The sequence below is a fragment of the Panicum hallii genome, chromosome 8 (assembly GCF_002211085.1).
Source record: "Panicum hallii strain FIL2 chromosome 8, PHallii_v3.1, whole genome shotgun sequence".
In the NCBI taxonomy this organism is placed as follows: Eukaryota; Viridiplantae; Streptophyta; class Magnoliopsida; order Poales; family Poaceae; genus Panicum; species Panicum hallii.
In genome coordinates this window covers 6,838,414-6,855,545 of record NC_038049.1, presented here as the reverse complement: position 1 = coordinate 6,855,545, position 17,132 = coordinate 6,838,414, and the positions used below count along the sequence as shown (strand labels likewise).

General features: G+C 42.2%; 2 protein-coding genes across 2 annotated transcripts; both read right to left on the bottom strand.

The window, feature by feature from the left end:
- Window positions 1-4,993: 4,993 nt before the first annotated feature.
- On the bottom strand, window positions 4,994-6,978 carry LOC112872468 (60S ribosomal protein L18a-like). The gene is made up of 4 exons (XM_025935557.1): window positions 6,880-6,978; window positions 6,646-6,761; window positions 6,485-6,548; window positions 4,994-5,598 (listed from the first exon to the last, which is right to left on the bottom strand). Exons 1-4 carry the CDS (start codon window positions 6,892-6,894, stop codon window positions 5,257-5,259), a joined length of 537 nt encoding a protein of 178 aa, XP_025791342.1. The 5' UTR covers window positions 6,895-6,978; the 3' UTR covers window positions 4,994-5,256.
- A 1,974-nt stretch (window positions 6,979-8,952) lies between these two features.
- On the bottom strand, window positions 8,953-12,355 carry LOC112902879 (aquaporin SIP1-1). The gene is made up of 3 exons (XM_025972069.1): window positions 11,878-12,355; window positions 11,453-11,731; window positions 8,953-9,324 (listed from the first exon to the last, which is right to left on the bottom strand). The coding sequence occupies exons 1-3, from the start codon at window positions 12,190-12,192 to the stop codon at window positions 9,169-9,171; spliced, it is 750 nt and encodes a 249-aa protein (XP_025827854.1). The 5' UTR covers window positions 12,193-12,355; the 3' UTR covers window positions 8,953-9,168.
- Window positions 12,356-17,132: the final 4,777 nt, after the last annotated feature.

Here is a 17,132-nt window from a genome sequence, read left to right as displayed (position 1 = left end):
CTCTAGATGTACGACATGCATACATGGTTGAGCAGCCACCACATCATTTATTAGAGTACTTGATGTACTTGATGAGACAATGGAGGGACATTGAAGCTACCACCATTTGTGCTGTTTATTTTGGTTTCTTCAGTGCCACCACTTGAGGTGGTCAGCATGTTGGGGTCTTCATCAGGTTGAGCGCTGGTTGTTGGAGCAAGGTTGTCTTCAGGGATTTGGGAAGCTTCTTCCCCTGATTTGTACGGATGATCGGTTGGACCGCCTTCTATCAGTGTGGAAGTTGCTGTAACAAAATGAGGTTCCTGATACAAAAGAAAATGGAAAATTAGCATCATGTACTGAATTAGTCAACTTTAATGGTAAGGAATTGAGTTATGCAAGTTATCATATGAACCTGTTGTAGTTGGGGCGCGTTGCTGGACATGGATGCCTGATCATGATTTGTCACAGCCCTTTGGCGCACATCATTGAGGCAGACATAGGACTCACTAGAATTAATGGCCTCATAGATATCTGATTCCAGTATGCTGGAGCGGTCATGGGATTTGGCACACATCCAGGCACGAACCGTAAGTTCTTCGACGAATATCTCCAGGACCTTTGTGACGACCGGTGGTGTCTCAGATGACATCATTAAGCCACCTTGGTGCTCTCTGATGATCTGCACAACAGAGCTCATTGGTATAGTGTGATTGTTGAAGTTCACCGTGTTCTCAATATCCCCCACGACCTTCCTCCAGAACTCATCAAGTTCTTGTTGTTGCAATGATGGCAACGTTGTTGGTGGCGATCCATGCAACTCTTGTGGACGTCCAGCTCCTCCTTTTGATCCACTTGACATAGCTTAGCACCTGAATAAACAGAGTTGTTTGATACACATATACTCAATTAGGCAGTGTTTGGTTTGTGATAGTTAATGATGCACGGTATCACCAAAACATACATAAAATTGTCACAATCGAGGAATTACTTTCCAAATATAGAACAATAACACTTAGACTAACTACAACCTCAACCCATACAAAAGTGAATTCACTTACAAAATTAGCAAGGTATATCTATTACCTTACTTAAGCTTCGACCAACTTCTGCTTGGAATTGTTGATCAAATAGAAGTAATTGATAGGAGAGCCACAATGGTTTGGGTGGCTTATATAGGATTTCAAGGTGCCTTTTCAGAAAGCGACTAACTGTACATCGCCTCACCAAAGGAAAGCATGGGCTATTGTCCGCATTCTGTGGTCATGTCGTATCCTTGAGCTTTTCATTAAAGCAACAAAGCCCAGGAGCTTTAAACGCTCTAGGTTTTTAGATATGTCCTCCAACTCACGCGTACCTAGCCTAGTGAAACTGAACGGCGCCAGAGGAAAGCATGTACTATTGTTTGTGCTCGGTGATAATGTCGTATCCTCAAGCTTTCCATTAGGCATCTGGTGATCATGTCATATTGTCAAGCTTTTCATTGTCACAAACAAGCTTTAAATTGCATCGAGAACCTTGTGGATACATTAAACGACAATGAAATTGAAGAAACACTAGAGGAAAGCATGTGTCATTATCTTTGTTTTTGTGGTAATTTCATATCCTGAAGCTTTTGGTAAGGCATATAAATGAAACCCATGAGCTCAAAAACTTTTGTATGTTGTTAGATTAGATATATCCTCCACTTATGATTAACTGATCATTATTGCTTACAAGCTTTCCACGAAATGAGAGCCTTATGTACATCACGAGTGTGTAATGAACGGTCATTTGAAACATAGGGGCACCATAGCAAAGCATGTAGTGTTGTCCTTTCCCTATGGTCATGTCATATCCTCAAGCTTTCCATTAGGCGTTGGCTGACCATGTCATATCCTCAAGCTAGCTTTTCATTTAGACAAAGAAAATTAAACGTAAAAAGTTCCAAAACTTTTAAAAGTCTTCGATATATCCTTCGCCTCATGCTTATCCGATGATTATCACTAACAAGCTTTAAGTGGATTGAGCCCCTTGTAGATTACATGAGTATTTAATGAATGCTCATTTGAAATTGAAGGACAATAGAGGAAAGCATATGCTATTGTCTATGTTGGTGATAATTTCATATCCTCAACCAAACCCTTTTGGTAAGGCAAAATATAACCCATAAAGCCCTAAACTATGAAGGTTATTAGATTTATCCTCCAGCTCATGCAGATGAGAACCTTGTGGACATCACAAGTATGTAATTGTCATTTGAAACTAAAGGGCACCATAGAAAAGCATGTGATTTTTTCCATGTTTGGTGATCATGTCGTATCCTTATGCTTTCAATTCAAGCATTAGGTGATCATGTCTTATAACATGCTTTCAATTCAAATATTGAATACTATAAAGCTCTAAAAACTCTAAGGTTTCTAGGTATATCCTCTGGCTCATGCTTATTCATTCACGGTAATGCTATTCTACACATTATGTGTACTAATTATTATACACCTAGCAATTAAATTACTAAACAAACCAATAAGAAATTACTGAACTAAATTGCCATATTACTAAATCACATTCAATAAATAGGTGTCTGTAATGGTGCACAATAGTTATTACTAAAAGTTTATTCAGTAATTAGTTAGGCGCAGTTACACAAGTGTAGAATAGCACATGGATATTCACTTATTGTCATTTTGTGGACATCACCATGTTTAATGAATTGTCATGTGAAACTAAAGGACACTAAGGTGGGAATATATTATTATCTATGTTTTGTGATCATATTGTATCCACAAGCTTCTAATTAACAAAATTCTTAGAGCTGTACGATTTTAACTCAAATAATTTTACAGCTGTATGATTTTAATGCAAATACTCTTTATCTAGTCAACGTAACTTATGTCACCGGATGAGCATTTAATGAATGGTCTCGTGTAACCAAAGGACAACAGAGGAAAGCATCCCCTAGTTTTTTATTCAGGAAAAATAAAATGAAACAATGTCTAGGCTCACATTGTTTAATTGATTGTGACAAACATTAGGTGTGAAGAGTGATAATGTTGGTTACTTTGTAGTACATCATCACATAAAATTTATAATCATCCAATATATGGATCATGGTTGCGTCGACGTGCCACATAAAGCTAATACATGACCGACTCGCATACGACTCAACTTGCACAAATCACACTAGTGGTCCTACGCTCAATTTCCACTAACCATGCTCGACCAAAACTCACACCACCCTAACCGTGCTCGGCCACGTAACCTACTTTCGTCGTTTGACCTATGGCCCTCCTAAAGAGAATCTCCCAGCAGTACATTATTCACCTTTGATATCCTATATATTTTTCACTCCATTACCAATAGTACTTGTTTGTACTTTTAATTACACGCATTGTAGCAAATCTTAATGATAGAGTAGAGAGGAATGAATCCCCTGTAGAGGCAGATGTGTTTTAACAATCACTAAATGTATTTTAATATTAGCGATAAAATTGGTAATTCGCTGGAGCATCTTCCATTACCGAAAAAATAATATTTTAATATTAGGAAGAGAAATAAATAGTCTCCCGGAGGCTCTAGCAGCGCCACTGCATCTGCAAGCAATCATGACAGCCGAAACAGATAGCAGTAACCCAACAAAACATAGAAATAGCGCTGGGTCACCGGCATAAACCAACCAAATATAAAGTAACTGGCTTCTCAAAGCGAACGAAATTCAATAATTAAATGATAGACTTAATACATTATACATTCTTGCAAGATTTTCCAGTTTACCGGACCAGTGCCAGTCAGCATGTAATGGACCAATCGACGCTGAGAGAAAACAGCATTGGTGATTAAAAGACACGTCCTCTGTTGGTTAAAAAAACAGCATTTGCATCAATTCAGAATTTTCAAGAAAAGGAGCTATATCACACTAAACAAACACCACTAAGCAGGATCTCAACGAGATCAATGGTACAAGTCGAAAAACAAAAAACAGTAAATAGAATTGATCAAATTGATGTTTGCCAGGATGCCTACCACAGAACCATGAAGGTCAGTGAGAGTGAGCAACCAGGCAATAGATGATATAGGCAACAGGGAAAAAAAGGAAACCAAACTAAACCTTGGTAACCTCTGCAAAGTTGCCTCAAATTATAACAATGTTAATGAGAAATGTCATCATTATTAAGAAACTAATTCAGTTTTAATGCATGAAACATCTAAGCATTAACACAATTGGCTCAACAAAAAGCAAAATAGGATCTTACAGTAAACTCATACCAGAAAAGCAAATTGAGCACTACAAGTTTCAATAACTGGAAGTAAAATGTCCTTTTACTACACAATGTCAGCAAGGATGCCCATCCATGTAACCAATCAGTTAATGGATAGAATAGTTGAAGCATCCAGGAGCAACAGTAATTTTGGCAACAGGGAAAAAAAGGAAACCAAATTTATTGTTGGAAACCTCGGCAAAGTTGCCCTCCCAAGTAACAGGCATTTTGTGAACAACAAAGCATTACTACTTAAAACACCGAAATGCTAACAGTAACAAGCATAGGAAATACACTCAATAAAACAAGAAACAATATGATTAACAGATAACAATGATGGATAAATTGGAAAAACTACTTCAACCACATCAAGTTGCTACTGACTTGACAACTGGGCTGACTAGGCCACAAGTTTCAAGAACTGGAAGTAAAATGTTCTTTTACTAGACAATGTTGGCAAGGATGCTCATCCATGTAACCAATCAGTTAATGGATAGAATAGTTGAAACATCCAACAGCAACAGCAATTTAGGCAACAGGGAAAAAAAGGAAACCAAATTTATTGTTGGTAACCTCGGCAAAGTTGCCCTCCAAAGTAACAGGCATTTTTATGAACAACAAAGCATCACTACTTAAAACACCAAAATACTACCACTACCAAGCATAGAAAACACTCAATAAAACAAGAAACTATCGGATTAACAAATATAAATGACGGATACATTGGAAAAACTACGTCAACCACATCATGTTGCTACAGACTTGACAACTGTGCAGACTACAGCCACAAGGCCATAAGAAAACAATACCATTTATGATGAACACCAAAGCAGAAGGCATATGAATTATCCATTATAAGGCAGCTATGATAAACAGGGGAAATGAAAAGAGGATATTCATCAAGCTAATAAAGGCCACCACAAGGACCTAAAACTAAAACATAGAAACAATAAGTTGCAGTAGATACGATTAACCTCAACTAGCAACCCTCCAAACTGTCTGCGATTACAGATTAGGAAGGGAGTCAGGGTTAGTTGGATCACATGAACAAGTTGGGCCTTGAAGCCTTGAAGGTCGTCTTCAGCTTCCTGGTTGGTGGTCTGACCAAGCGGGACACAAGAGGGAACTTAATCTTGGCATTGTGGAACTGCTTGGTGTTGTCCCTCTTACAGAGCTTGAAGTGGACCGTTGCTGTCTTAATGATTTGGATGCAGGGGGACCTCACACGGTGACGGGAGGCCATCTCGTTGTACATCTGCTCCACAGCACCATTCAAGGTGGTGTCACGGTACTCCTTGTACATGTTGTGGTAACCTGTCCTGCTCTGGTAGCGCAGCCAGATGCCGTAGTTCTTGATTGTGGTAGGGTTACGCTCAAAGATCTGAAAAGTACCAACCATGTTTAGAAGTATACATGACAAAGAAAACAAATACTACAATGATAAAGGAGAACCAATGCTAGAAGGAAGCAACATGTAACAAGTTCAAATTTTCTACAACTTTTCAGCAGCTGATTAACTAGGAAGCACCTGTCCTCACCTAGCTCTATTACAGCTACATTTACTTGCAGCTAGTCAAAATATCACCAAGGAAACCTATTCAAAAACTTGAATCAGCTTGTCATAACCTTATCACCTAATATGATGCTAGAGTGCCAGACTACCGCTGATCTTATTACGAAGTCTGGTCAATAGGGCTCATACAATAGCATGTAGGGTAGGGTGAGTTGCAACAGCAGGACTACTAGGTGGAATGTTTTACATTGGACAGACAGCTGCAGCAGGATTTTGGCATGCATTAGCAAGTTGGAAGCTTACAAGTTTCAAACACTCTATTTCTGAAAATTAGTATTATATATCGCAACTTCTGCAGAAATGGATCCAATCACCACTTAAGTGTGGAACAGCACAAACTCATCTCTCTAGTAATCCAAGGGCAAAGCCCATTCCGCACAATCGACCTGAGACAAGGTTCATCATTACAAGTTTACCATCTCAGATCTTATACTCAAATGGGCGCACCTATATTAAACAAATCACTACTCACTAGTAGTAAGTAGCGCAACAATACACCATTCCAAATGCGTTTAACCCATCGGTAGAGACGCACATCATTATGTATGCAGCTAGAGCGGGCATCAACCCCAAGACATTGGATTAGCAATCGCAACACACCTATCTACTGCATATTTGCAACGTCAAAACCATTCGATCCACATGAATTCAGAAAGCAAAGCAGCATTGCCGGTAAGAGGTGAACGAGTCGTACCTCGTTGATGGCGAGAACCTGGCCATTGCTCTTCTTCACCTTCTTGAGCTTCCTCAGGAAGTACCTGCGCGCGCACAAGCCCACAAGCCGTCTTCAAGAAAAGCACACCAAAGCAACAATCAGAGGATGCGAGCATCGCCATGAGGGCACAAGACACTGACCAGAACTTGGACTTGGCGCGGACCTCGTTGGTGGCCCAGAGCTTCATGCGGTAGATCTTAGGGTGCTCATCGCCGGGGGTCGGCAGCGCGCGACCCACCACCTGGTACTGATGGAACTGCGCGCTCCAAACAAATCCCACAAAGCGGCCGAGGTCAGCACCCACGCCCGGTAGAGAAAACACGCGGTGCATCGAGAGGAGGCGGAGAAGGCGGCGGCGCGGAAGAGAAGCTTACCCTGTGGGCGACCATTTCGGCAAGCTCGCGAGGCCGGAGGCGGCGGCGGCGAGGGGACCTAGAACCTAAGAGTGGGGGAGATGGCGGCCGACAGGGGCGAGGAGGCGAAAGCGGAGGATATTTATCCGATGGGGGCGAGAAACCCTAGTAGGCCGGGCCGCTAAGTTTGGGCTTGATTGATTTGTTCAATTCCATGGAGTGTGTTGGGCCCATGTAATTTTGGGCCGTTCTCCTTAGTTAGCATCGTTTTGAGGAAAACAACTGTTATCTTAAAAAAATAGAGAGAGAAAAAGAAAGAAAATAGTAAGATTGGACAGACGACTGCTCGGCCTTCTTCCCTCTGATAATTCTGGGTCATTTGTTGTGTTTCCTCTCAAGAAAAAGTTGCTGCCCTCTGATAGTTTTCGTGTCAATCCATCCCACAAATATTTTTAAAAAAGGAAGAGCAAATGTATTATTTTATATGATTTATTACGAGAGGAATACGTGCATTTGAAATTTTATTGCAAAGTAGGATGCATATATATCAACAAAAGATAAAGTAATTAACAGATAATAAAATTTCATTTTTCCATGGAAAAATATTGTTTATAAATATTCGAAGGGAGTATATGTTTACTATCTAGGATAATCATTTTTCTAATTGACCCTTTGATAAAACTTTTGGATTAATTTGCTCCCATAAACTACTTCAATTGGTGCAATCTGTGCCTAATGAGATTTTTTTCATTTCGTAGTGTTTTCAATTGTAAGCCCAAATTTCCTCTATCACCCCATAAATAATTAAAATATTTTACAACTCGTGTCCTTTATGGGGGAAAAAACAAAAGAAAATAGATCTCATTTATGGGTGGATGAGACTGTCTGAAATAGTTTGAGGAATTAAATTGAGCGAATTTCATGGATCAAATGAACAAATTGGATTATTCAAGGAAGCGAAATGGATTTTTTTTCCCTATATAATATATAATATGTGGAATTTCCCTTACATAGGTGCTATAAATGATTGCTTCTTTCAGTCCTCATATTTATTTGAGCTATAGTACTTGAACTTGTATGTAATAGTAACTGTACTAGGTTTATTTGAAGTTTTAATATGTCCTTGATTACAATGATGGGCTAATATACGTGAATTATTTACCTATTTCAAGATGATGGGGCTTCTAAATTCACGATAGCGGCTAGTGCATTGAGATTGAAGTTAGAGGGTTAATGTAAATCAAAGAGATTAAAATAGGGAAGGATTTGATGTGCACTGATATCAAAGTTAATGAGTTAATGAATCTAAGATAGGAAAGGATTTGATGTTCATTGAGATTGAAGGTGGAGAGTTAATGAATCAAGTCAATAATCACGCTCAAATATAATATGCCACCAAACATCATTTAGAATCACTCATATATCTAGCACAAGAAAGTTATTTTTTGTTGTTGCCATGACACATGCACTAGTTGGTATAGGGCCCAACGTGTGAAGATGGGGGTAGCTTGCCCTTGGGTTAGACAAGGAAACTTTATCTATTAGAAGACCTAGAAGGACCTTACAATAGTTTGAGCTTATACTGAAGTACCAGGTACCATTAATTGTTTTTTATCCTTCTAGTGTAGATAGTAGTTTCAGTTAGGGAAATTTTGCTCCTGGGCATCCTATCATGTGTCACGTTAAATTTGTTGACATGCTCTGCTTAATGCTGGTTTTGCTGATGGATACATGCTAATTGGTTGTAGGATGCTAGCGGCAATAAAATACTCATTTTTGAATGGGCTTTAATTAATCTGGAGTAAGAAGAAATCAACTTAGGGGTGCTGACATGTGGGGTTCAACCCACTGCCAAATTAATAGGAATAGGCTGGAGTTGGATACAAGGGTACTTGTTCTATTCAATGCGTTTCTCTCTTCCACAAACCAAGACATGAATATTTTATTACTAGCGGTGTTTTGCGACTAAGTGTTCAGTAGCAAAACTAACATTGAACGATGCTGGATAGCAAATTCCACATTTATGACATGTCCAAGAGCAAAATTTTTACTTCCAATTGAGGTTGATAATTTTGTCGTACTCAAAAAGAAAAATAAGGACAAGTAAGACATTTTGATTAACCTAAATTCATATTATACAAATAATTTATTAATGACAAATACGTAATAGAGCACAACACCATGTTTGTGGTAAGTTGAGGAAATCAAATACATCATAAGCTTATTTGATATTCCTCTGTTTGCCGATTTCTTCAAAACTAGCATCCACAACCAAATGATGACTATATCTGAATCCAGGATTGAACTTGATCATGCTTTCTTGGTCTTGGGCTTAGGTGGCAATGGTAGGAACACCGCTCTGAAGACCCACCCAGCAAGCATGGCCCCAATAAAGGGGCATATCCAGTACACATATAGCTGCTCCCATGTGTTGTGCCAATTGTTAACATATGCCCAGCCAAATGCCTGTTCATGATAATTGACCAAGACACACACATTATGAAGAAATAAGGAAACCAAATGAGGATAAATGCTTGTTTCCGAAACTGCATGAAAATGGACACAAACAAAAGATATATCTTGATGCTTCTCAGAAGGAAAAGTGACTTAAAATATGTTCTTATCAGATCAGTAACAGCGTATATATTCAGAAGCAGTACTGTGTGAAGCATACTTAACAAAATCTAGCATTGTTTAAGATCAACACAAGTATGAAATATGCTTTCATAATGTCATCGATAAAAAGAACCTATCTACCTATGTTATGATTTGTGGTGATTCCTTTGGACTAAGATCTATCCTAGGCTTCACTTCAACAAATTATCTTTTAGCTGCCCTTTCATGAGTGCGTGAAGTGTACCTAGAGCCAAAAGCTTCAATATTATACCACTGTAGCTGTTTGCTGAGTAAGTGCTTGTACTTTGAGTAATTTCAATTCACAGCAAGAAGGCTTGAGTAGTCGAGCTTTACTCTGACTAGTTCGCCTAACAACCAAAGTAAGGCAAGAATGGCTGCCATTCTGCGCTGCAGATGGGTTATCTGTGGTGCTGTCCTATATGGATAAGCAAATTATAGGTACTTCCTGCGTTCTAAATTATAGGTCGTTTTAACTTTTCTAAATATATAGATTTTTCTATGTATCTAGATATAGCATATATCTATGTGCACAGCAAATGATATGTATCTAAAAAAAATCAAAATGACCTATAACTTGGAACGGAGGGAGTAGGAGCTAACTATATTGTTGGAGATGCTACAAGTAGGAGCATCACTTTGAAATGGCACATACATACACACATAAGTTTAGAACTTCTGGTGGTGCATCTATAACAACCATCTATTTGAGTGGCTTTTTAATATCACACCTTCCTGTGACAAGCAATCTAGTGATATTGCTCCCCTCGTTTTATTTGCCGCATTTAACTTGTCATGATCTCAGTGATACAACGTTGACCATTACATTTTATAACTTTACATGAATCTAATAGTAAAATTACAATATCATGAAATTATTTCAGTGACCAAACTAGTATAATTTTTATGTACCCTATATATAAAACTAACTTTAAACAAAAAGGCTGTCTCCAATTTTTTGATACAAAGTTATATATTAACAAACATTTAATTTGGTTACTCCTTCGGTTTTCAAATATATGAAGTTCATGACAAGCTAATTAGTGAAAAAAACACTAGTTAACTTATTCTAAATGTCATGTATTTGAAAACAGAGGGAGTCTTTCATAAAGATAACATGGTCCTGTGTTCACTTTGGCTAAAAGAAAAAAGAAAGAATGAATGAGTCGATGGGACCAAGATTGTTCTGTAAGCATCTTGGAGACTTGGACTGCCCACGCGCAGATGGCAATTCAAAAGGGAAAATGAATAACCAGAAATTGCAGCACAAATGCTTTGGAGACTTGGAGTTGCAATTTGTCTAGATATTTTTTCTCCAAATAATATCATGATGTCAAAAACTAATTGAAAGAGCGACTTTGTACCAAATATGTAAACCTATACTTGTGACTATACTTCTGATAGCATGTTATCTTTTAACAGAAAAATAGGTACACTAAAATAGTTAAAATAGAAGATTCCCAAGGTATGATTTTTGGCCCTGAGTCTCTGACAATCCCCAGGAACATATACTTGCTACCATTTCATTTCTATATACCCATTCCGGTTGTTTGTCCTTAGATTTTGTTAATGGTACTTTGAAAAGTGCACGCGCCCAAGAAAGCATCTGTTTTGGTTGTCTCATGCCCTGCATCTATGCCATAATGTAATCATGTTCTTCACTTTGGTAAAACAAAGCAACTTTTTTTTTTGCTTGGTGACAAAATTGGGAGGAAGAAAAGGCGTAGAGTGTTGCAATTTGCAGTGATTATGGTGTCATGGTGATAGAGACTAACAGTCGACCTTAATACTGACGCAAACGGTGCCAAAAGGCACATGCAACACGCGAGGGGCAGGAGCACCTCCTTTGAGGTTGCCTCGTGGCGCGGTGGCGCTGTGTGCGGGATGCTACACGTAGCAAACAAAAAAAAAAATACCGACGCAAACGGATGGAGATTGGAAGGAAAGGTAGGATACTGACGTTGGCTGGGTTCATGGACGGCCCCGTGTACTCTGCGCCGGCGAGGATGAGGCTGACAATGGAGACGGAGAGCATCAAGATCCTGAGGACCGTGTAGCGGGGCCCCTTGACGATGACCCAGAGCACGGCCAGGGTGACGAAGAAGGTGAGCACCCCTTCGGCGAGGGCGCCGGTGTGGGGATCCACCTTGAGCGCGGGCCACGCGACCGCGAGCGTGTGCTTGTACTGCTCCGGCATCAGCTCCGAGATCGCCAGGGCGCCGCCCACGGCGCCGGCGGCCTGGCAAGACAACGTGCGGTGGTCAGGCGAGGCCTCAGAAGTCAGAATTCGGCTTGATTCAACTGAATTCATGGAGGGCTGGGTGGGTGGGCACGTGATGAGGGGAGAAAGGGAAAAAAAGGAGTCGAGCCGATCGATCTCGCCACCTGCGCCGGAAAGCGGAGCGCGACGGAGAAGAGGGAGGGGCTGTCGAGGCCGGCGGCGTAGGAGGCGGCGAAGTCGGTGGGGTTGAAGCTGGCGCCGCCGAGCGCGCCGCAGAGGAGATCGAAGGCGAAGAGGAGCGCCGCGAGGAGGCACGCGGTGACGAGGAGCGCGTAGTGGCCGGCGCCGGGGACCTCCTGCACCCCCAGGAACGACGTGACGGCCGCCGTCGCGGCGCCGAGCGCGGAGGCGCACAGCACCCACAGGAAGGTCACCACGGCGTCCGCGGCCGCCGCGCGCGCCGCCGCCCCCATCGCCATCGGCGCCGGCTCGCTCTCGCTGCGCGATCGGGGATTTGGAATTTGGAAACTGCAACTCGATCGGTCACTCCAGTCGACGAAAGAAGGGTCGACACGAGCACGGTCTCGCCGTGCCCCTAGTCACCACTCTCTCTCTCTCTCTCTCTCTCTCTCTCTCTCTCTCTCTCTCTCTCTCTCTCAACAACCCAAGCCTATCTGTTCTAACTTATGCTAGTTTTTAAATCTTTTTTCCATGATGATGAAGAATATGTATACTTGCCACTTGTTTGACTTACCAGTTAATAAACGCCGAAGTCTTTGTGTTTATGCAACAGTAGTTGTTGATGTATGACTCAGTATTTATATAAGGACTTTAGTTATTTTGTAAGGGTCCCGTTTGTTTTCTCTCGGATTATAAAGCGTAGATTATGATCTTGTTTTCTTATTTCATATTATCTCGATGGTTGGGGGTGATATTTACCGTGTCGTTCTTAGACTATACTACCTCCGTTTCAAAATATAACAACTTTTTGACTCAGTTAAAGTCAAATATTTTTATCATTAACCAATAATATCTCAAAAATAATTATTTTTAAATAGAAAAAAAATACATATTATGATAGTTGATTTTATTACAAATAAACTAATATCATTTTTATGTTATAAATTGTCAGAGCCACCGCCACGAGACTGCGCATATGGTGTACATATTCTAGATAAGGGATGAGATATGTCCCACATACTACACCAATTGTAACTACTCGTACAAGAGTAGAACTAGTCGGAATAGAAGAAAACGGTAGGATTTTCATATAACCCTGTCCCCCCGGACTATATAAGCGCGGGTAGGAATCTCCTCCAAAGGATCACCAACAATTAATAACTAAGGCAATACAAACCACTACACAGTACATAGGGTATTACGCTATCGGCGGCCCGAACCTGTCTAAATCTTGTGTTCCTTGCACTTTCGAGTTTCTGATCTCGGCGATACCCCATCTACAATCTACCACTTCGAAGGTATCTCTTGGTGGACTTGGCGGTAAAACACTGACAGCTGGCGTCCCAGGTAAGGGTGCTCATCTATGATCTACCGGAGAACTCGATAGCATCATCCACTTCACTGGCGCTGTGCTCGACGAGGGCACGACGTTCACCTTCGGCTTCTAAGTCTTCATCACCAGCGGCCGCGGTGGCTTCAACATCCAACTCGCCGACACTAGGAAGTTAGAGGCATCTGCTCCAGCGTCATGCTGTGATATCGACGATCTCGCCGATGATCTCGATAAAATTCAACTTTCCGATCTAATCGAAAACCACGTGGACGATTCTAAATCCAACTCGGCTCCTATTCGGAACCGGCTCGACTCCAGCTCGCGTCAGCGACGACCACGACGCGTCATTGCCTAAGGCACCTCGACTGCGAGCGTTGGGCTTGCACCAGGCCGCTCAACCGTGCGGCTTGCGGGGGCGCGCGACCCATCGCGACCAGGCGGCCCGTGCGCTCGCGGGCGGGAGACAGGCAGGCGGCCAGGCCCTGCAGCGCACGCAAGCCGGAGCAACCATCTCACGGGCGGGCGGCAGGTGCTCCGGCTGTTGCAAGGCTATGCATGCATGCATGACGTCGGCCCATACAAAGAAAGTAAGAAGATTACGTGATCTACAAGATCACACGAGTTCGCATATTGATGAGATCATTGGGAGAGCTTGAGAGACCTTATCTTCAAACTACTTTGACTTCACGAGGTCACTTGGCGACCCGCAGACGACTACTTCAATTTCGCGAGAACGCTCGGCGAACCGCCGCCGACTACTTCAATTACTCGTTTCGACTAGAAAACTAGTCGGAAACAAACCTCGCACTGTCAATAAATTAATCGGAATCGATTCTGACTAGTCGGGCTTCATCAACAACCATCGCGGCTTCATCGACGACCGCTGCGGCTTCGTCGACAATCACCCACGAATCAAGCTAAATCACTCATACCTTCGCCGACTTGTTCTTCATAGGATCGGCTACTATTTTGGGTACGCCTCTCGACGGAAATTACCCTCGAGGGTTACACCATGATCGACTACTTTTAGGGTTTGCTGACTAACAACCCACACGCTTGGTACATCGAGTTCGTAGGGCACCGTCCACGCGCTTGTTACACTGAGTTGTGTCGGGCTCATAGCGGCTATACTCTACGGACATGCGCGCTGCAACACGAGCTTTGTCGCATGCCGACTACCTTTTTCTGCATTCGTTGTCTTCTCTTAACGGTTGTTAAAGTACTCGGGTAGCACATGCCTTAATCCGTGAAACCTTGACTTTTCTGTACGCCCATGTTCCTACGTGTGCATGTGATCAGCTCCCTGCACTACGGGCTACAGCTATCAGTGATTAGGTGCTTAAACATAACAGGCTAGCTAATCGAGGAAATTACATAGCCTGACAAGAGTAAGATGCGATTTTTTATCATGCATTTTATAATGATTGGATCCACTCCCGACTCGATATCATGTATATCAGTTACAATATATTTTTATGTTTATCTTGCAGGGGACCAGACCTGGACCATGCCGCTGGATGAGGTATGCTTCCGAGAGCTGCCTTGCTTGGCCATCACATCGTCGGCACAGACCACTTGGCGTGCTAACGGCGACTCAACCGACCCCCAAGCTCGGAGGCTGGCTCGCCGACCATGTGGCGAATCTCCTCTGACTCGGCCGGTACCTACGCTACTCGGCGTACCTTTGGTGGCTCGTATGACTCCCATGCTTAGGAACTGGGTGCGATAAGGCATCGGAGTACCTTCGACAGCTCGTCTAGCTCCTATGCTCGGTGGCTGGGTGCAACAGGGTACTCAGCATGCTTTCAGCGGCTCGTCTGGCTCCTATACTCGGGGCTAGGCGCAGGAAACAAGTTGGCGTATCACTGTGCGGAAGCTGAAGAGATTTTATCATGATAAGATTTGTTTTGAGCGGTAATTTATGGTTCCTTGGGTAAGTTATTTGTTTAACCATTTCAGGGATCTCATTCCAAAAAAGATGTTTTCGAATTTCCGAACCAATTTACTCATTTTAACCATCAATTCAAACTCTTACTCTCTTACACAACCCATGCCACAACCTTTTGGATCCTTTTTTTCAAACTTGGGAATTTGGATTAAAGGCTCAGTGCTGCGGAACACGTGTCATCGATGGCTTATTTTTTAAACTTTTGGAAGATAAGGATGGAAGATTCAAGACTAATTTGACCTTCAACCTGATTCTTCAATCCAACCTAAGGCTCAGGGCTACTCCATATGTCCATATGGAGTGTGAGTTTAATCCACCCCATATAAAATGAGACTTGAAAACTACTCGGGGCATGAGCACCTCACAGCCTCGATGCAGCCAAAGAAGTACTCGGAAGACACTTTCAAGACGAAGTTCGAAAGAACCCGAAGATGCCTTTAGAAATACTCGGAAGCCTGCAGTACTTGACTACTAAAAGTTCGGAGGCTTGTCAGACCCGGAGCCACGGGACTGCGCACATAGCGTACATATTCTAGGATAAGGGATAAGATATGGTCCACACCCTACCCCAATTGTAACTACTCATACAGAAGTAGAACTGGTCAGAAATGAAGGAAACTACCCGACTAATATTCGGATAGGATTTCTAAGCTAGTATCAAGTTAGAATTTCCATGTAACTCTGTTCCCATCACTATATAAGGACGGGTAGGGATCTTCTCCAAAGGATCACCAACAATCAACACCTAAGGCAATACAAATCACCACACATGACGTATGGTATTACGCTCTCGGCGGCCCGAACCTATCCAAATCTTGTGTTTCTTGCACCTTCGAGTTCCTGATTTCGGTAACATCCTACCTACAATCTACCACCTCGGGGGTATCTCTCGGTGCGCTTGACGGTAAAACACCGACATAAATCTTTATATTTTTTTACCATGTACGGTCAAAATCTAAAATGTTTGACTTGAAGAAAATCTAAAAATAGCTATATTCTGAAATAGAGGTAGTAGGTTATTTCATATAATCTAGAAGGCAAACAAACAAACAAACAAGTTATAGAGTTTGACGAAATGATTCCACGAAATGAAATAGAGGGCTCCAGCTTTGCTGGTGTTTGTCAAATGATAACGAGAGGCATGGCATTAAACATGGTCCAAGATAGTGAAATTTGGGAGGTAGTTTTTTTTCCCGAAACTAAATTGATGCAGTCCATATCATCATACATTAGCATGAATTCATATATATTAATCACGCTCAACGGTGTAATTGTCAGGACTCGATGGTGGCGAATTTAGGGAGGGCTTATTTTCCTCCCTCCTCTTTTTTTTCTTCTTCTCCTCATTCTCTTCGTTCATGGTTGAAAATTATTAGAGGCTCCGTTGATTGTATGGGGTAGGGGGACTGGAGCCCCCGTGTACCCCTGGATCCGCCCCTGGGACTCGGGACAACGTACAAGCCGGCACGGCATAACATCAGTGCTGAGAGCGAGAGGAATGGCAGCGGCCGTGATAACATCATCGTCAGCGTCAAAAGAGATGGCCGGCCGGAGCCGGCTGCCCAGATTAAAAGCTTGCTCCTCGAAGCGTGTGCCAAAGGTTCTTGCCAATCGGCAACGGTTGAACTAACTTTCCTGTCACGACTCGACCCGTACCTTTCAATAGATCAGCTGGTAATAGCATCTCCAAGACTGTCCAAAATCCATGCCGAAAAATCTGTTTTGGGAACGAAACAAAAAAAAAACCTTGCTCCAACAGTGGTCCAAACCAACATCCAATCTTTTCGCATGCCCAATTGAGATGTTGTTTGTGGCTAAATTTCCGCCGGCCCATTACACTCCTAATTCTGAAAATTTGGTGAGAAAACGCCGGATCCCGCCAAAACTCTACTCCTGCCGCTTCGTCGTCATCTCTGCGCGCCATTTTTTTGCTCGTCCGGCCCACTCCGCCGCATCTG

Excerpts from the sequence above, each read along its gene's own strand:
- LOC112872468 (XM_025935557.1), bottom strand. Across the intron at positions 6,549-6,645 it reads CGCGCCAAGTCCAAGTTCTG|GTACTTCCTGAGGAAGCTCA; the intron begins GTCAGTGTCTTG and ends GTGCGCGCGCAG. Across the intron at positions 5,599-6,484 it reads AGGTTCTCGCCATCAACGAG|ATCTTTGAGCGTAACCCTAC; the intron begins GTACGACTCGTT and ends GGTACTTTTCAG.
- LOC112902879 (XM_025972069.1), bottom strand. The coding sequence starts at position 12,192 with ATGGCGATGGGGGCGGCGGCGCGCGCGGCGGCCGCGGACGCCGTGGTG. Across the intron at positions 11,732-11,877 it reads CGCTCCGCTTTCCGGCGCAG|GCCGCCGGCGCCGTGGGCGG; the intron begins GTGGCGAGATCG and ends TTGTCTTGCCAG. Across the intron at positions 9,325-11,452 it reads CGTCCATGAACCCAGCCAAC|GCATTTGGCTGGGCATATGT; the intron begins GTCAGTATCCTA and ends TATCATGAACAG.